Raw genomic sequence first — 21,369 nt, 5'->3', positions numbered from 1 at the left:
TCCACATGTAAGTGATAGCATTTGATGTTGGGGTCTCACTGTCTGACTGACCTCACTTAGCATGATAATTTCTAGGTCCATCCATGTTGCTAAAAATGCCAGTATTTCTTTCCTTTTAATGGCTAATATTCCATTGTGTATATGTACCACATCTTCTTGAACTACTCCTCTGTCAATGGGCATTTAGGTTGTTTCCATGTCTTGGATATTGTATATAGTGCTGCAATGAACAATGGAGTACATGTGTTTTTTTGAGTCATGGTTTTCTCTGGATGGATGCCCAGGAGTGGGATTGCTGGATCAAATGATAATTTTATTTTTAGTTTTCTGAGAAATCTCCATAATGTTTTCCACAGTGGTTGTACCAATTTACATTACCACCAACAGTGTAATAGGATTCCCTTTTCTCCACACTCTCTCCAGCATTTATTGTTTGTAGACTTTTTGATGATGGCCATTCTGGCCAGTGTAAGGTGATACTTCATAGTGGTTTTGATTTGCATTTCTCTAATAATTAGTGATGCTGAACATCTTTTCATGTGTTTTTTTGGCCATCTGTATGTCTTCTTTGGAGAACTGTCTGTTTAGATCTTCTGCCCAGTTTTTGATGGGTTTTTTTTTTTTTTTTTTGGTGTTGAGCTGCAGGTGTTTATAAATTTGGAGATTAACCCCTTGTCAGTCGCTTCATTTGCAGATATTTTCTCCCATTCTGTGAATTGTCTTTTTGTGTTGTTTAGGGTTTCCTTTGCTGTGCAGAAACTTTTAAGTTTAGTTAAGTCCCATTTGTTTATTTTTGTTTTTATTGTTATTACTCTAGGTCATGGATCTGAGAAGATGTTGCTGTGGTTTATGTCAGAGAGTGTTTGGCCTATGTTTTCCTCTAAGAGTTTTATAGCATCTAGTCTTATATTTAGGTCTTTAATCCATTTGGAGTTTATTTTTGTGTATGATGTTAGGGAGTGTTCTAATTTCATTCTTTTCCATGTGGTTGTCCAGTTTTCCCAGCACCACTTTTTTCCATTGAATATTCTTATCCCCTTCTTCATAGATTAGTTGACTGTAGGTGTGTGGGTTTAATTCTGGGCCTTCTATCCTGTTCCACTGATTTATATTTCTGTCTTTGTACCAGTACCATATGGTTTTGATGACTGTAGCTTTGTAGTATGGTCTTAAGTCAGGAAGCCTGATTCCTCCAGCTCCATTTTTCTTTTTCTGGGTCTTTTGTGCTTCCAAACAAACTTTAAAATATTTTGTTCAAGTTCTGTGAAAAACGTCCTTGGTAATCTGACAGGGATAGCTTTGAATCTGTAGATTGCCTTGAGTAGTATGGTCATTTTGATGATATTGATTCTTCCAGTCCAAGAGCATGGTATGTCTCTCCATCTGTTTTGGTCATCTTTGATTTCTTTCATCAGCTTCTTATAATTTTCAGAAGTCCTAGCTACGACAATCAGAGAAGAGAAAGAAATAAAAGGAATCCAAATTGGAAGGGAAGATGTAAAACTGTCACTATTTGCAGATGACATGATACTACACCTAGAAAATCCTAAAGACACTACTGGAAAACTGTTAGAGCTCATTGAAGAATTTGGCAAAGTTGAAGGATACAAAACTAATAATTCTCTTAGTTTTAGATCTAGTTCTTGGATCTTACTAAGCATCTGGATTTGACTTGTTTATATTTGGTTAGTTTTTTTCTATAGACAAATATTTATCATTACTTATTATGGGAAATTTTGTTAAAGGATTTGTGATTCTGATCTGTCATCACATCATTTTGCTGGGATCTTGTTGTGATACTTCCTTTAACTGAATTAGCTTAAAGTTGTTAATTATTCTGCTTATAGAGATATTCCCTCTACCTCCCTGTATATTCTGTTAAGTGGAAGTGTTTTCTTTTATTGACTCTTACTCAGTTACCTGTAATTGTTATCGGTTGCATATCAGTTACAATGCCCTGAGATTCTTTCATAAAAACTAGTACTACTGTTCAGTATTTGCCCACATATCAAAATACATTTTGAACTCTCCAAGGAAATATTTTTAGCCTTATTTTTTTATCTATTTCTCTTTATCTCAGACTTCAGCTTGGATGCATACATTGCTGAATAAAATTATTTAAAAATCTTCAGAAACCTAATTACACCTCAGAATATGTTCTGTAGAAAAGTTGCTTAAATTCCTTACAAACACTGCATAACACTCTTTGGCCCAAAAAACCTTCAGTGACACTTAATGTCTATAAATTTCTTTGTTTGACTTTAGAAGCCATCCATTAGCTAGCTCCCAGGGTCTTTACTTCCTGGAACTTCCCTTCTAGTGTTCTGTGTTTCAGCCAAAATATAAACTGTTGTTCTTTAAATATAGCCCCTCATTTTCCGCAACTATGTTTTTGCGCACATTGCTCTTACATTGAAATCTGCCTATTTCCTATCCTCACCAATCTAGATATCCTGAAATTATACTAATTTTTCAAGAAACTTTCCTCAGATGTAGCCTTGTGATGAAATCTTAAATTGTCTCAGGCTGAAGTTATCTCTTAGCCCTCGATTTCTGATTTTTCAAGGTCTTGCACCGAAATAATCCTGGAATTTAAAGTATGTCCTAAGTTTTTAAGATTTCCCTTCTAACCTAAAGGAGTATAACATCTCTCCAGCTTCTGCTTTCCCTTTCTCCACTGCACTGAATTACTCAAAATCTCTTCCACTGTAACTGAGAAAACAGGGTCATTTGCATTTCAGGTGATTCATTAATTCTGGAAAACACAACAATTTTAAAACAGAAATAAGATATAGTTTTGTGACTAGTGAATTTTCCTTAAGGCAACTAGAATTTCCCTACTCGGATTTAGGTTATAGCAAGGTGTAGGAACAATTCTCTCAAGTGATGTAGTGAAGTCATCCCCAAAAAAGAGTGATTTTTAATCCACTCTGATCTTAAATTGGTAATGGCATAAGTATTTTACTTTATAAGAAGAAGAGGAAGATGATGAAAATGAAAAAGGTGGGAAGTAGGAGGAAGAAGAGGAGGAGGAGTGGGAAGAAGGCTGCTGTAACTTTCCCCAGGATGAAAATTGTTACTTTAATCATTGTGGAAAAAACAGGCTTGAATTTTATACTAAGCCTGAACCTACCTATTTATAAACAAAATTATTTTTCAACAAAACTCTACCTAAAGAAGGTTGCCAATAGGCAATATTTATGTATTTAGCAAATTTGAGTCACAGGACTAAATGACTCAATACTATACTGAATATTTGATCAGACAAGTTAAGGCCTTCCTGCAAAATTGAAGGGCTTAAGTGATAGGAGTATTAAATAAAAATCCAATGCTTTATTGAGTTTAGAGGTCTGTGCATACACTGTAAATATATCATGCTGTCTGTATTAAAAACCCTATTGAATTTGTAGAAGTTTAAATTATTTTATCAGTTCTACTCTCTCACAGAGTCACTTACTGGTGGATCTCTTGTTTTCAGGGACCCAAAAGTTGCTTTTGACAGTAAATAATTTAAAAAGACAAAATATCTAACTCCCTGTCGTGTCTAGCACTGCAGGGCAGTGGGGAATCCTGGAAGAGGTTGTATGGGAAAAGATACATTTGCCTAGATCAATTCTAATAATGAAGGCTCTAAACAATTAAGTATAACCGAGGGAATTAATGTTATCAGCTTTCCAAATACAAGAAGACTGAATAATTTCTTCATTTTAGGATCAGACTAGGCTTTGTGCAAATACACCAATTTGCCTTTTGAGTCTCTACTATCTCAGCATCTGAACAATGTAACTCTGCCTATACTGCTATAAATATATGTCCTAAAGATGTAAAATATATATCTATATATATAATATATATGATATATTTGTACATATGTGTGCATTCCTACTTGGGTTAATTTCAGCAAGTTTATAAAACTCAGTACACTTTTTTATCTTAAAAACTAGTCCACATAGCTAGTAAATTTCATTCTGTTTAACTTTCTGATGTCATCAGATTTGAATAGGGTAAAGAGAAGGAAAAAGAACTATCATATATAGAACAGGTACAGGCAGTGTGCACTAATGGTATTCTCAAAAAAAAGAAAAAACCCTAACATTACTAGCCCCAGCCTAAAAATGTTAAAGTTTGCATAAAAACATCTTTCAGATATGAGTACTTTTACACATTGCTTATGGATGTGTAATTGACATAGCCATTTGGGAAATCAATAGGGCAGTGTCTGTTAAAAAGAATAATGCACATACTCTGTGCCCTTAGCAATCCCACTTTTTGGGATTCTAGAGAAATACTCACATTGCACAGGGATGCTCATTGCAACATAGTGAAAACCTGGAAACAATTTTTAAAAGATAGGTAAGTAAACAACTGTCAAAAAAACATTATGGAACACTATAAATTATTTAAAAGAATTAATTAAAACATTTATCTAATCTATAATGTAAAATATATTGTTTGATTTACATTGCAGAATAATAAAAGCAGTGAATATTATTGTTTATACATATATATTTATGTAAAGATTTGCCTGACTATAAAGATTACTTCTGGGTAAGAGATTTGAAGGGAGGATGGTTAAGGGAAGATCTTTGACTTTATTCGTATACATTTTTATGTTAGAATCTTTTCACGTACTGTTTCATACTTAAAAAGCACCTTTTTTTTCTTGTCTCTCTGAGCCTGCTTCTTTTGCATCTGTGGGCTAAATCCACCTGCACTTGGTTATATTTATAACCATTTTCTTAAACCGAAGAACATGTACCTGTTTGGTATACAACCAAACCAATTCTTTGCGTTTGAGCAATTATCTTCAGCTACCAGCAGGAAATCTGGGAACATATTCAAAGACTGCCTTGAAACATTAAGCTTGAAGTATTGCTGTTGGTGTAACAGGGAGGAGGGATGAAAATGTTACAGATGAAGCAAAAGAAAAACAAAAGAAAAACCACAGTGTGCAGAACATTGGCAGTTTCAGAAAAACCACATAGTCCTGTTTTAAGAACAGCATGTTACATTATACACTTACATTATATTATATATTACATATGTATTATATAATATATATATAATATATTATATAATACATATGTATAATATATTACATATATAATATATTATATAATACATTTTATATCTTATATAATATATTACATATGTAATGTATATTATATATTATTAATTATATATTATATATTACATGTTACATTGTACACTTACATTATAACTATACTTCCAAATGAGTCTGTCAGTGTTTCCCTTGTAAGCCCACACTTCTGATTTTTGAGACTTTGATCTGAAGAGGAAAATACTTTCATTAGTTTAGGAATATATCCTGGAATTGGGTCAGTTGGTTGTAAATTATAGTAATATATGAAGAAGTTGAGAAATGTGATCAACTCGCACAAATTATTATGCAGTTTGCTGATTTGGGAAAAATGTAAAGAAGGCCAGTGTAATTGATAGAGTGACCATTTTATCTAATCATTATTAGAAATCATACTCTCACTGTCATGGATCATTTTTTAACATCAGAACCTACTCCTTGAAATTAAACTAGTAGCAGATCAAAGCATAAAGAGTCAGCTTAAAGTAATCTAAGGGCAGAAGTCTTAGTTGAGTTTTCAAAGGTAGTTTCTTATAATGGTTTCATTTTTTTTGACTTTTAATGTTTTTGTTTGACAGCTTTTGCATCTTGTTAATTGTAGATGTATAATAACATTGGGTGATACATCAGCAGAATTCTCAAAAAAGAAAAAGGGATGCAAACTAAGAGTGCAAGAAGAAGTGTTATGAAAGTATTCTAGAAATTATTTTTCACTAGGTTACTTAAAACAAAGGCATTCAGTAATGTGCTGCTTGGAAAGATGGACATCATCTAATATAGAACTTAGTAATATTCTTTTTTCTTTTGGATGTTCCCAGGCTAGGGGTCGAATTGGAGCTGTAGCTGCTGGCCTACACCACAGCCACAGCAACGCAGGATCCCAGCTGTATCTGTGACATACACCACAGCTCACAGCAACTCTGGATTCTTAACCCATGAGCAAGGCAAGGGATCAGATCTGAATCCTTATGGATGCTAGTCAGATTTGTTTCTGCTGCGCCATAATAGGAACTCCAATAATGTTCTTATTTCCAACAAATTGGGTTATTATAAAAATAAAGGAAGTAATACCTTAAGAAGCTAAAATATTTAAATGGCATTGCTCAGTAACAGTTTCTGAACCCCCTTTTGTTTCTCTCAATAGGAACTCCATTCTCCAACTCTGAAAATATCTGCTTGTGCCCCAAGCACTCTACATTTAGCCCCAACTACTGAACAGGTATAATAAATTATGGATTAGATTAGGTTTTTTTTATGTAAACCTTGCTTGTATGTTTAAGCAGTCTTTAGGCCCTCAAAGTTTTACACATTCACAAAAAATCAGGAACATAAAATTGGAAAGGAGAGTCTCACACATGAAAATCAGCTCAGCCCATTAAAGGAATGTAAAAAAAGTGCTGTGAATTGAGATTTTTCAGTTTCATTGTCTACTCATACTGATTGCTTTTAGTTTGAGTGCTGTTTATTTTTAGTCAAGGATCTCCCACTGATTATATATACTTTAAGGGTCCTTGATTTCAGCACAAATAAAGTACCTAGCTCTTGGATTGATTGAGGACGTGGCTCTATGAGTGATAAAACAGTGTACATTTACCTCCAGAGAGAATAATTTATAGGGTCAGAACTAGCCCTTCTCAGAGGTACATGATTTGAAAGACACAAAAGGATCCAGTTCCCTTAGCCTTTATGACCTAATCCCTCCTTTAAAATTATTTTTGAATGTAGACATTATGTCTTCAAAAGGTACATGTAATAATTAAAAGCCACATTAACAAATATATGTTTAATGACCTAGTCTCATATACCTGAAAGTAAATTCGAAATAAATATACCATAAAAAATCCTACATTTGTTAGTACTTAGGAGGGTAATATAAAGGGTGCAGTATCTGCAGGATACAGGAGGGAGAAAGATGCTGTTCTTAGAGAACATGCCTGTCTAGATGGAGGTGGCACAGTGGGAACATGAATAATAAGAGGACAATTAGACAAAATGTGGTTTATAGACCTGGGGTACAGTAAGGTAAAGGTGATATTATGTATAACAAATAAGGTTATTGAAGAAACTAGGTGAGTTAAAGTCATATGCACTTATTCAGTGAACATTTGCTGAGTTATAAGTATGTACCAAATAACTGCACATAGATTAATTAGAACCAATCACTGTTCTCAGAGAACTCACAGACTAGCCTGGGTTACATACCTAACCAAACATAGGACAGTGGGATAAAGGCTACAACTGAGTTAGAAATGGAGCCCCAGTGGACCACCAAGATTGGATTATATCTTGGTAAAGTTAAGATGACTTAAATCACAGAGCTGTTCACTACATTCAAATCCAGTCATAACATTGCATTTACTGTTATTTTTCACAGTGAAGGGGTTTAGAATTAGGTTTACTGTATGTTTTACTTCTGATAATAATATGTTTATGGTTGAAAAATTTGAAACTACAAAAGAATATAAAAAAGAAAAAATAGAAATCACTCATGATCCTTTCTCCTGCCTAGAGATATTATCCTTAGTATTTTGTTGCATTTTCTTCCATTCAAATAAAAAATTGAGATCATACCATAAATGCAGTTTTATATCTTCATTTCTCACCTAACCTTATATAATATCATGAGCTTTTAAATGTAAATTTGCATTACTTAAGATCATTATTTTAATGACTACATATTTCAGCCTATGGATGATTATTTAATCTTTCCCCTCTCCATAGGAAATTGTTCCTCCAACTGCACCCTCATCAACATTATTATTTTATTTTATTTTATTTTATTTTACTTTAGGGCCGCACCTGCAGCATATGGAAGTTCCAGGCTAAGGGTCCAATCAGAGCTGCAACTGCTGGCCTATGCCATAGCCACAGCATTGCAGGATCTCAGCCATGTCTGTGACCTACACCACAGCTCATGGCAACGCCAGATCCTCACCCTACTGAGCAAGGCCAGGGATGAAAACCGCATCCTCATGGATACTAGTTGGGTTCTTAATCCACTGAGCCACAACAGGAACTCCCAGCATTATTATTTTAACATTTTTTCCAGTTAAAATATGGTATTCTTTTGTTATGTTTATTTGATTCCTAGTTGGGTTGAATACCTTTTGTTTTCTATTAATCATCTGCTTTTCTGCTTTTATGCCATTTGCTCATTTTTCTATTGGTGTGAAGATTTTTTTCTAACTGAGGTATATAAAAGTTCTCTTTATAATAATGATATCGACTCTTTTTATATCAAAAGTTTACAAATGACTTTGTTCTAGTGTTTTATCTCCCTTTTAACATTATTATTATTTTTTTAAATCTTTTTCTAGGGCCATACCTGCTGCATATGGAGGTTCCCAGCCCAGGGGTCTATGCCGGCCTACACCAGAGCCACAACAATGTGGGATCCAAGCCATGTCTGTGACCTACACCACAGCTCACGGCAACACCAGATCCTTAACCCACTGAGCAAGGCCAGGGATCGAACCCACAACCTCATGGTTCCTAGTCGGATTCGTTAACCACTGAGCCAGGACAGGAACTCCCCTTTTAACATTATTTATGACCTTCCCTGACCAATGCACTGAAGATTTAAATGTTTAAATACACACACACACACACACACACACACACACACACACACATTTTTCTCTTTGTGTTTCTTTTCATTTAAAATATAGGATGTACTTTCTAAATATCTGATTAAGATTAATCTAAGATCTGATTAATAAATATTAAGATATATTTTCTTCTAATCATGGGGAATTTACAGTGAAACAACTATTTTGAGGCTCTTATCAAATGTAGTTTGTAATGTGTATAAGTAGAAATACCTAGGGAGTTCCTTTTGTGGTACAGTGGAAACAAACCCAACTAGTATCCATGAGGATGGGGGTTTGATCCCTAGTCTTGCTCAGTGGATCAAAGGATCCCGCATTGCCACAAGCTGTGGTATAGGTTGCAGAGGCAGCTTGGATCTGGTGTTGCTGTGGCTGTGGTGTAGGTTGGCAGCTGTAGCTCCGATTCAACCCCTAGCCTGGGAACTTCCATATGCTGTGGGTGTGGTCCTAAAAAAAAAAAGAAAAAAGATAAATAGCTAGCATATTTAGGTATTTAATAATGCCAAGCCTGTAAACATATGTGTTTATGTTTCATATGTGTTTTGAGACTGAAATTAACCATACATAAACTCATATGTCATCATTTATGCCAGTGATTTTTACAGTTTCACTTTGAAAATTTCTCCCTATTATTGATTGCTCCAAGGTCACTAAATAACTATGATTTATGTGCAGTTTTATTTTTTCTTCACAGGAACTCCATTCTCCAACAGTGAAAGTCACTTCATATCCACAGACCACTATTAGGAGATATATAGTGCAAAATCCTGAACAGGTAAGCTATATCATGCACTCTTGCCCCAACCTATAATTCCTCAGAAGTTGATAGCTTAAATAAGAAGGGTGAGTCACTTACCAGATTCCTAAAATCAGATTGTTGGACTTTCTTCTAGTTATAAAGAGTTAATTTCTAAACATTAATATGAAAAAAGTCTGGAATCTTTAATTCCAGACAACCATGTGCCTCAGAGATGCAGCAGTTCCAAGTAGCATGGAAATTCTTAGGTTATAAAGTCTTTCCATCTGTGCAGCACCACCCATGTGCTACAATGGATTTTTGTGCACTTTGAACCAAAGGAAAAAGGGACAAAGTTCTTTCACAGGCTTCATATAAAATTATCACCTGTTGCATTGGGGGTTAGAGTCTTTAGTCTATTTAGATTTGCCATTGTGATATGGGCTAGGAAGAAGAAAATGCAAAGTCAAAAGTTCAAATGTGTCTCCATGCCTTTGGTATTGCCTGTGGTGTATAAACTTTTGTGCCTGGTAATAAGGTCTTTTGAAAATTACATCATTATATCTTTTACAAAGATACACAACCTTATATTTTATAAACTAGGATATTATTCTCTGTCTTATTTTGAGGAGCAAATTATGTAAAAAAAATTCCCTATAGTAAGTAATAAGCCTTCCTCAACACACACACACACACACACACACACACACACACACACACACTCTCTCTCTCTCTCTCTCTCTCTCACATACACACACACACACACACACAGAGTCTCACTTTGGCTGCACCAGGTGGTTCTTCTATGGGTTTCTAAGGACAGAATTTTCACAAATAGAAACAATGTGCCCCAGATAATAATACAGCAATTCTTTGCTTTTTTCTTTGTTTTTCCAGTATTGCAGGAAACAATTCTCCATTCTCTCACAAAATAAAATTGATCATTTACTTCAGCCAAGGAAAGCAAAAGGTTAAATTTAAATTAGGATAACACTCTTGGTACTAGTCTAGTTGGGTGGTGAGGATGTACTACTCTTCTGCTTGTATCTATCTCCCCTCTTCGTTGTTTTTTGTTTTTTGTTTTTTTTTTTTTTTTTTTTTTTTGCTTTTTAGGGTAGCACCCATGGCATATGGAGGTTCCCAGGCTAGGGGTCCAATCAGAGTTACAGCTGCTGGCCACAGCCACAGCCACGCAGGATCAGAGGCGCGTCTGCAACCTACAGCACAGCTCATGGCAATGCTGAATCCTTAACCCACTGAGAGAGGCCAGGGATAGAACCCGCAACCTTACGTTTCCTAGTCGGATTCATTTCTGCTGCGCCAGGATGGGAACTCCCGCCTCTTCTTTCTTTATTCATTTAGAATTTATTTTCTCATGTCTCTTTAGCTAGGGAGGCTGTTAGTTGTGCATGTGTGCATGTGTGAACCTATGAGCATGCAGGCTCTCTGTTGGAGGGGGTGATTGTTTTGGACATTTGCTTGGGTTTTCATATGTCTATGTAAATATCAAAAGAATGTGATTATGGTAAAGCAGCTGCTTGCTTCTTTTGCAGAATGAAGTGTTTAAGCAACAAATCTGAAAAATGTGTGTAGGGAAAGGGAGATAGTAGGAAGGCCTGGGACAGGAGAGTATGCCTCTTTCTACAACTTGACCAATGACTTTACGCTTTCCCCTTTTCCTTCCACTCTCTTTTTCTTCCTTTTGGGAACTGGGGAATATACTATACTTGGATGTGTACTATACTTGCTATCCGTGGCTTTCAAATAATTAGTTCTAGATGGCACCTTTTTTTTCATGATGTGAGAATTGCTGTGTTTGCCTAGAATATATCTGCAGAAAGATTTAAATGTCAAATCATTTGAATTCCAACCCTCTTTGCCAGTAATTAATATGTGACTTTAGGTGAATTCTTACTCTTTAGTTAATGAGGAAATGAAAGAATTAATATTTATTGGATATACACTCCATGCTAGACAATTTACATATTTTATCTCATTTAATCCTAAGAAACTGAGAAAACAGAAGCACAAAGTTTTCATTTATTCTGTGAGATTTTATTGATTGCCTATGTGCCAAAAATTGCCCTAAGAACTAAGGATAGAGCAATGAACAAAAAAAAAAAATGTCCCAGTCCTCTTGGAACTTAAGTTTTTAACTGGCCCCAAACCATTTTGTTTCAAAACAGCAGAGCTGGAAATGAAATTGAACAATGCAGATACGGGAGAGAAATATTTGAGAATTGCGGTCTATTGACAATGTAGGTGAATTAGGATCGAGAGACCCACCTACATACCACCTTCCCCTCCCCCATCCCCCTCAGCCACAGTGTAATCACGAAAGCAGAGAAATTAGAAATATATATGCAAGTACATAACATATTTGTAACACTGAGCTTGCCTCTGTAAAGTCTTATTATTGTGGTTGTGTTCAACTGCAAAGAAGCAGATAGTTTCTCAGGGAGAGGATCTAGCAGAGGGTTAAAAAATGATCATTTTAAAGCTTGTTTAACTCTTTCCATTATTGAGGAATAAAACAAATTTCAATCTCCATACTTTATATACAAAAATAATCTAACTGGTTTTGCAGAACAGTTTAACAATCCTGTCTAAATATATTCCCCATTTTATGTATCTTTTTGTTTGTTCTTTTAAATTCCCCTAGGAGAAGATTCTGGCTTACTTATAATATTTATAATAATCCGAGCTTCTTAAATGGCTACTTTATCCTCTTTCACCTCCCAGTTTGTCTAATCTTTACTTCTTCTCCCTGTAATTATACTGATCTCAGTCCACCTCTCTTATTATGATTTTCTTCTAACTCTGTTCAGCCTTTTTATTTTTGGTTGTTCCTGATCTTCCTTATTTTCCATGTATTGCCATTTTAATTTTTTATTTATTTTTTTTATAATTTTTTTTTTTTTGGTCTTTTTTTGCTATTTCTTGGGCCGCTCCCGCGGCATATGGAGGTTCCCAGGCTAGGGGTCGAATCAGAGCTGTAGCCACCGGCCTACGCCAGAGCCACCGCAACGCGGGATCCGAGCCGCATCTGCAACCTACACCACAGCTCATGGCAACGCCAGATCCTTAACCCACTGAGCAAGGGCAGGGACTGAACCTGCAACCTCATGGTTCCTAGTCGGATTCGTTAACCACTGCGCCACGACGGGAACTCCCATTTATTGTCATTTTAGTCAAGGGATTTATGCATTCTGGTATATAACCTGACTCAGAAATAGGGCAAATATTTTTGTTCCATAAGTAGATAGAACCCAACTGATATTAATCATTTTCATTAATTTTCCAGTTGCAGAACTCCTGCTGTAGGAAGGGCACTATACAGCCTTCAAATTGAAAAATAAAAGGAAATAAGACATCATTTCCAAACCCAAAAAGCTTACAATTCCTCTCAGAAAGGGGAAAAAGACATGTCTACACACAGCTATGTAAAATACATGGTGGGGTGTATGATAGATGCCATGAGAGAAATACAGACAAAGTCTTATTAGAGTTCAGAGGTTGGAGATAACACTTTTGTTTGGGGGAATCAGAGAAGGATTTATCATGGTATTTAAGGAATTATTTCAATGAATATTGTTATTGATATCATTTTATTAGTGAGGGAACAAAAGCTTAAATAATGTGACTTGCTTAGGTCTTCTGACTAAATCAATCACTCTCTATATTTTCTGACAGTTATTCTTGGAGTAGTTTTGCCAAGATTTAATAGCATATTAGATTTAGGGTTAAAAAGAAGAAAAATCAAATGTGACCTAAGCTGATTCAGTTTGAAATACTGGGAACATGGTAGCCCAATAAAAAGATTTAAGAAGTAAGAGAGAGGAGAAAATGGTTTGGGAAAGTGGAAGATTTTGTGATCTGTTTGAACTAGTAGCATTTGAGGTGCATGGGAGGGAAGATGCCCAATAGGCAGTTAAAAAATGACTCGAGGAAGGTCACATTCGTGATAGAGACATAGGAGTTATTCCTCTTAAAATTTTCCTCATACCTGTGGGAATGAGTGAGATAACTGAGAGGTAATGGAGAGGGGTTGAAGTCAGAACCTAAAATGCTGTCTCTGAAGAAACAGAAGGAAGGAGCCACTTTCACAGGCAAAGGAATTGTCAGTGAGAGATGTAAACACAGACTAGGTGAAGCAAATAGAGGGAGTGGTAAGCCATCTCAAATGAATAAAGGGCCAAGGAGGATGAGGTTTGAAAATAGAGTTTTTAAAATGAGGTTTTAAAAAAGCAATGGTGATATTTGAGAGAGAAGCTGTACATTTGGAGGCAAAAAATCGGATGCAAAAAGTAATGGGTAACTAGATCAGGAAGTGGAGGAAATGTGAGGATTACTCTTCTAAGAAGCGTATTGGGTCAAAGGAAGGCGAGATGAGATGGTAGCTAAGGGAGAAAACAGTATCTTGGAGATCTCAGAGACTTATAGACAGAGGAAAATAACTAATAATAAAACTAAATATTCAACAGAGAACAAATGGGATACAATTCTGGAAGAGTCAAGAGTGGATACAGGGAATTCCCATTGTGGCTCAGTGGTAATGAGCCTGACCAGTATCCACGAGGATGCCGGTTCGATCCCTGGCCTTGCTCAGTGGGTTAAGGATCTGGCATTGCCATGAGCTGTGGTGTAGTTTGTGGACACGGCTCAGATCCTGCGTTGCTGAAGCTATGGTGTAGGCCAGCAGCTGTAGCTCCTATTCAACCCCGAGCCTGGTGTGGGCGTGGCCCTAAAAAGATTTTTAAAAATAGTGGATAAAGGAGTTCTCTTGTGGTGCAGTGGGTTAAGGATCAGGTGATATCACTGCAGCAGCCTGGGCTGCTGCTGTAGTGTGGGCTTGATCCCTGGCCCAGGGACTTACACATGCTGTTAGGCACAGCAAAAAAAAAAAAAAAAAAAGAAAGTCGGGTTGTTGCTCAGAAACTTTTGAGAGCAGTTCTCCTGGGTTCTCTTACCCTGCTGTTTTCCTCCCAGGTGCTCCTTCCCAATAAAGTCTTTTGCTTTGTCAGAAAAAATGGTGCGGGGCGGTTAGGATCCTGGGTACAGATTGAAAAGTGACTTCCAGAAAAAAAACGAGTATATCTTTCACCATGATAACTTGAAGGAGCAAAAACTGAAGAGAGGTTTTTGAGGTGGGGAGAAAAATGGAGGAATCTCATTGGATAGATTATCTTAGTTTTCTCATTAAGTAGAAGCAGGAACAAAGGAACAGGAGCACAAGGCATTGAAGAAAAGAAAGATTTGTAACCACAGTTACAGAGAATGTGATGAATACAAGTAGGACCATGAATGTTGGAAGGCCACTGAAAGTTGGATGACTTGAATTTGTACTGAGCCAAATCAACAAATCTTTAAAAATGTTTTTTTGAAATATAGTTGACTTACAATATTGTGAGGAAATCTTTTGAAAAAAATTTTCTCCAGCAAGATTTCATGGCCTGGGAACAATGAAGTAGATGCTGGGGATTATGTGCTTTGTTAGATGTGAGAACTACTCCCAGAGGTTCTAAAATTAGTGATTAAATTATAAGATCAACCATTTGAAAATACCTGCTAATTTTTAGGGTGGATCTGGCACCAATTCAAATGTAAGGTACGAAAAAAATAAGCTGCCAAAATAGTGAAACTGTCTAGCAGCTCATTTGTCAGGAATCTAAGACTTAATTTCGCTGGCCTGTTTTATGCAGGGTGATTTATTTGTATTAATATTTGGTTTTACTTTCTTTTTTTTTTTTTTTTTTTTGTCTTTTTGCTATTTCTTTGGGCCGCTCCCGCGACATATGGAGGTTCCCAGGCTAGGGGTCGAATCGGAGCTGTAGCCACTGGCCTAAGCCAGAGCCACAGCAACGCAGGATCCGAGCCATGTCTGCAACCTACACCACAGCTCACGGCAACGCAGGATCCTTAACCCACTGAGCAAGGGCAGGGACCGAACCCGCAACCTCCTGGTTCCTAGTCGGATTCGTTAACCACTGCGCCACGACGGGAACTCCGGTTTTACTTTCTTATAGATTTGGGGAAAGTAATAATCCTTTAAATTGAGAAATATTTCTTTCATTAGGTCATTTAAAATAATGAGTCCAACACACAGTTTAGGGAGAATCAACACTGTCAATACCTAAGTCATTTTTCTTTTTTAAAAAAATAATAATAGTTCAGCATATACAGTGAAATTTAGTTCACAGAGAAGAAAATTTTCATGCTTTTGCTAAATTTTTCCCCTACTATAAGATGCTTATATCTTTAGGATGAAAGTTGATATCATCCCTTCTCATTCAATCATCTGTTCATTCACTATGTAGTATTCAAGATGGATAAAGTCAACAAGATTACTTTTGTATATTTTTAAACTTGATATCCTAGAAAAGTTCTAACAAGATTCTCATAAATTATTTTAAATTCAGTGTGTATTTTAAATATTATATTACTGTATTATTCAAAACCAAGATCATCTATGCATTAAAATGACAAAGTACTTTATCTATATGTTATTTTTCTTGTTGTAAAGTACTCTGCATTACTAAAAGAGTTGAGCCTCAGAGGAGCTAAATGACTTGCCTAAATTTCCACAGCATGTTGGTATAGAGGCAGAAACTGAATACAAATTTCGTTACTCCAGAATTTTTTTCCATTGTACCTGCTTCCACTAATTTTAGTAGTCAAATGCGACAGATTTGTAGTAGTCCAAATCTAATCTACTCTGTAATTCTCACCTGTTGACCTCTCTGAAGCATTTATGCCTTCACTCATTTATATCTATTGCCTCTTAAAAATTTCTCCTCTCTTGGCTTTATGACATTTTTTTTCCTTATGATTTTCATACCTCTTAAGACTAGTCTAGCTCTGTCTTTGATCTTCATTTACCTTTTCAGCAATTGAGTGATTTTAATTATAACTTCTAAGCATATGATTCTGAAATCTAGAATGGTAGCCATGAAATCCCCATTCAGTTCTAGGCATGCGTTTTCAACTATGTGCTATAAAAGAGTCTTTTTGCTAGTTTTCAGTAAGTTCACACATGTTTAAGGGATTACTATCAACTATATACTTTGCTAAGTGTTATGAGGAATATGAATCAGACTTAGATTCTTACCAGGAGAACATAGAACTCCATGTCTCCAACTTTACTGTTTTTGTTTTTGGTACCATTGGCCCAGTAGTAGATTCTTTGGGTTCATGATCTCAGATTCATCTTGGAAAAGTATTGTCCTTGATGATTTAGGATAATTTTCTAACTGGATTCCTTACCTAAATTCTTTCCAGACCTCAATTAATCTTCCTGAAGTAGACATATTTAAAGGCATCTCACTGTTGGCAGAATCAAGTTCCATCTGCCAAGTATGTTTCCTATATAAAACATACACAATTTTCCAACCTTGGTGTCTTGACTTACTTTGATTTTTTCACCTGGAATACCATTTTCTTTCACCTCCTTATATTCAAAGACAACCTTAATATTCTCTCAGATGCCACCTGATCCAAGTAACCTATCTGAGCACTGCCAGATGGAACTCCCACAAGTTATTTCCCTGTTCCTTTTGTGGGCACCTGCCTTTTTCTTCCTTACCTTATAGACATGTGTGTTCATACATCATCCAGACCAGGGATTAGCAAACTTTTCCTGTAAAGGGCTATATAGTAAATATTTTGGGCTTTGCTGGTCACATAGGGTCTTGGTCTTTTTCTTTTAACCTATAGTCTTTTAATAATATAAATACCATTCTTAGCTTGGCGACATTATAAAAATAAGCTTCTGGCTGTAATTTGATGAACCTTCATCAATATTCAATGCTCCTAGTAATGATTTAAGTTTGATTTGTGCTTTGTAATAATTATCAAAGTATAATATGCATAGTAAGCTCTTAAACACGTGTTACATGAGTGTAAATAACTACCAAAGAGGCTTTTTTAAAATAAAAATACACACAAAATAGTTCCTAGGGGAATTCAAATACATATATATTTAGATTTAGTAATTCATCTGCTAGTCAAAATGAATCACTTATGTGTTTGTCTTACCAAAGTATCCCAGGAACATTTAGTTCAAGCATGTTTTATCCAAACTTAATTACAAGAAGTATATACTTTGGGTTCAAGAGTGTCTTTCCTTCTCAACAACCAGTGTTCTAAGAGCTTTTATAATAGCAGTCTACAAAAATGCTATCATATTTTGTTAATTTTGAAGTGATCCTAAACACATTAACTGGTAATGGGTTTGGCCAATCCCATTCTATACTGTTACCCTGGATTACAAAAATAAATTTGATTCAGGGTTTTTAACAAAATAGCCTCAATTCTTCCTATACAAGTGAAGAGTCATATGAAAACCAAAAGAGGGAGAGGAGTATAGTACATATTACATTTATTTTAGACTTCTGGTCTGATTCTTATTAGCTCTTCCCTGGTTTCTTTCAGATCTTGGACATGTCATCAGCCTTTATTTCATTGGCTGACATCTTCTAAGTACTTGGATAATCCCACAATAATTTAGTTGATTATATGGAAATACAGTGGCTCTTAAAGCCTCTACTCTGTTCTCAGTATTCAAAAACATATGTTGTACTGAGTCTTAGCTTTGATTATAATCACAAATAAGAACTGTACACTTCAAGACCACCTGAATTGAGTTCCACGAAAAAAAAAATTTAATGTAATTCTACCTACTTTATGCTCAGTGGTGTCAAATTATGTTTATTTTCCATTTCTCCAATAATACTTTAGAATAAGGAGAAACTTGCCAGTGAACCCAATTTAGGTGAGGTTGACCTCATGCCTGTCTACTGCAGAGGAAACATTATATCTTGCCTTAGGAACAGAAACAAAAATCTTTCTCACCCCTTTCCAGTTTCCCCAAAACACTTTGTTAGGCCTTAGTAAAATGTAGTAGGAGAGATGGACTATCTTTATTACTATTTCCTCATATCTCTCAGAACCTTACTAGGATGTCATTCCACTCCCAAAGTCTGCCACTACCTCAGAGTTTATTGGAGACTGGATATTTGCTTAAGTTCAAATTCCTCTGAAAAGGTAACTTTCAAAGCAAAACGCAGTCTTTACTGTCTTTATAGGAATCACTGTCGCCATTCCTAAGAGGAGGCCATTTCTTTCCAGGAAACAATGTAATTTATGAAAAAACCATAAGAAAAGTGGAGAAGCTAAATACGGATCAGGTATGTAAAATTTGTTTTAAGGCTTATTTTATAAATTTATACTTTTGAATTATGAATATTTTAATAGAGCTAAAATGGCACTCATTTGTCAAATGTCAGGCAAGACCACTATGAGTCATATAATAATACCTCATTATATCTGCAGCCCTTCATATCATCCTTAACACTTTAATTTCTGTTCCTCATTTGAAGTATTATTTTCCTCATTTTACTGACCTGGAAACTGAAATAAAGATATGTCCGGTCATAGAGAAAATTAATAGAAGAATCTGAACTTAATATAGATATCCTAGTGCTTTGTATCTTTTTTTCTAAACTGGGATCACAAAAATCGTAATTTAAGGCTTTGTAATTTTGTCTTAATTCATTTAATATGAAATGAATTTTTAGATGAACACTATGAACAGATCTGTAAAATACTGTACACTGTAAAAAGATCTAGCAAACTAAGTCAGGTCTTTGAAATTCCATTAAGCCTAATTGAGAGGTGGACTACAAATTACAAAACTGCAGCAGGGTGATGGTAATTCCATGTCATCTAGAGCTCCCCTCTCCCCCTGCCCATCGTTCCTTGGAGCAGAGTTGTTACTATAGCCAGCAGAGGTATCACATTGCTCTGCTCAGTGGATACAATCATACCTAGCCCAGACAAAGCCTGGGATTTATCTCTTGAGCTAGGACAGCGTGCTAGTTTCTTAGGGCTGCTATAAAAAAGTACCACAATCCGTATGGCTTGAAACAACAGAAATTTATTGTTTCACAGTTCTGGAGGCCAGAAATATGAAATCACACGTTGGAAGGGCCAGGCTCACTCTAAAGCTTCTATTTGGAAGGAACTCTTCCCTGACAATCTCCTAGTTTCTGGTGGCTGCAGGCATTCCTTGGCTTGTAGACGCATAACTTTAATTCTCCATTGTCACACAACATCCTCCCTGTGTGTCTTCACATGGTCTTCCCTCTGTGCATGTTTGTTTCTGTGTCTAAATTCCCCCCTTTTTTAATGGAGTACCAGTCATATTTGATTAGGAGTCATCCTAATGATTTCGTTTTAACTTGATTCCGAAGTACTGGGGCATAGGACTTCAACAAATCTTTTTTTGGAGGGGCACAATTTCAACACATAACAGGCAGTGAAGTGTTATCAAGTGAATTTTGATCAAAAATGATTATTTTTCTTATATACAAAAGAAACACGAAAACATATTAAATTCACCTTTTTCACCTTTTTCATTTTCCTTGGCATGAGAACATGTCTTATTTTTATAAGCATTTATGGACAGTTGTTACCTAATAGATAGAAACTATTGTATTAGCATTCATTTGATACCCAACAAAAATGCAATTAGTAAACTCATTTCAATAAGCATCCAAATCTTTAAGATTCTGATCTCCTTGGAAAACTGGATATAGTCTGAAGGGTTTTGGTATAGTACATATTAAACACATATTTTCCAGAGGAAGAGCAGAATATTTCAGAATACTACAATATCAAATAGAAAAATTTCATCAAACATGTCAGTTCTTCAAAGGGCACTTTTCTCAAGCCACCAAATTATAACACCTGTCCTTTAACTAGACTGCCAAAACAATAAGGAATGTTTGAGACACATTTCATGTTGCTTCCAACTTCTTATTTCAAAGAGGATAAATAGCTTTTCTAAATCTTGGCCTTAAAGGAAAATATTGAATATACTGTAAATCATTATTGCTATGTATCTGGAACAATTAAAGAAGACTTTAAGAGAACATTGGTTCTACCTAGTATTAACTTGAATATTGACTTTTATATGTTCACTTTTCTTATTAAAGACAAATGATTTGTGAGTTTTGGAACTGTCATGGGAGACTGCTCAAGATAAAAGGAACCATGTGTACTGAACTACAACTGCTTTGATCTAGTTGAATTTCCTCAGTGATAGAGTTACAATAGGATGAGCTGTATAAAGCCAGAGTCTGGATGAACCTGTTTAATGTCACATGAGACTAACTCAAATAGGACTAGCTCTTAGGAGATGGAACCTGTCCAAAAACGAGGTTTTTGTAGTGAAAGGGTAGTAAAGTAGTGCAATATAAGTATCCAATTCATATAAGTTGTACTCTGTGCATTTTTTCTTGATCAAAGAAGACAAAATATAGAGTTCCCATTGTGGTTCAGCAGGTTAAGGATGCGATGTATTCTCTCTGAAAATGCGGGTTCCATCCCTGGCCTCCTTCAGTGAGTTAGGGATTTGGTGTTGCCACAAGATGCAGTGACATTGCAGATGCGGCTCAGATCCAGCGTTGCCATAGCTGTGGCATAGGCTGGCAGCTGCAGCTCCTATTCAACCCCTAGCCTGGAAACTTCCATATGCCAAAGATGTGGTCATAAAAGGCGGGGGGGAGAAGATAAAAATATATGATAAATCAGAAATGTTTGATCTTTTATACATTAAAAATTCAGCTTGGAGTATGCTTCAAAAGTATGAGAAATGTACGGATATCTTGCTTTGGAACAATGATTTTAGTTGTCAGGTGTAAGAACTGAAAGCCAAAAACCTGCTAAGACTTCAGCGGTACCAGTGAGTGTTCAGAGGCTCAGGGAAACCACAAGACATCCCAGGTAGAGAGACTTTCAGCATTTGATTCAAGAATCAACTGATTTTCTCAGACTATCCTTCTGCCTTTATCCTAATCTAGTGTACGAAGATATTTTGTAACATAAAAGAATAGATGAGGAGTTCCCGTCGTGGCGCAGTGGTT

The 21,369-nt window shown here is 35.8% G+C and overlaps 1 protein-coding gene across 10 annotated transcripts in view; it reads left to right on the top strand.

The window, feature by feature from the left end:
* POF1B (premature ovarian failure, 1B) overlaps window positions 1–21,369 on the top strand; it is a 76,748-nt gene that overhangs the window by 10,197 nt on the left and 45,182 nt on the right. For 4 of the 10 annotated variants that reach the window (XM_013986276.2, XM_013986278.2, XM_013986275.2 and 1 more), the window contains exons 3-5: window positions 6,246–6,320; window positions 9,404–9,484; window positions 18,529–18,630. In XM_013986276.2, coding sequence (XP_013841730.1) covers window positions 6,246–6,320; window positions 9,404–9,484; window positions 18,529–18,630 — 258 coding nt within the window. The remainder of the gene's footprint in view (window positions 1–6,245; window positions 6,321–9,403; window positions 9,485–18,528; window positions 18,631–21,369) is intronic. The other 6 variants (XM_021080028.1, XM_013986277.2, XM_021080029.1 and 3 more) reach the window with 3 other exon arrangements.

The sequence above is a fragment of the Sus scrofa genome, chromosome X (genome assembly GCF_000003025.6).
Source record: "Sus scrofa isolate TJ Tabasco breed Duroc chromosome X, Sscrofa11.1, whole genome shotgun sequence".
NCBI classification, from domain to species: Eukaryota; Metazoa; Chordata; class Mammalia; order Artiodactyla; family Suidae; genus Sus; species Sus scrofa.
This window is presented reverse-complemented; position numbering and strand designations above follow the sequence as displayed.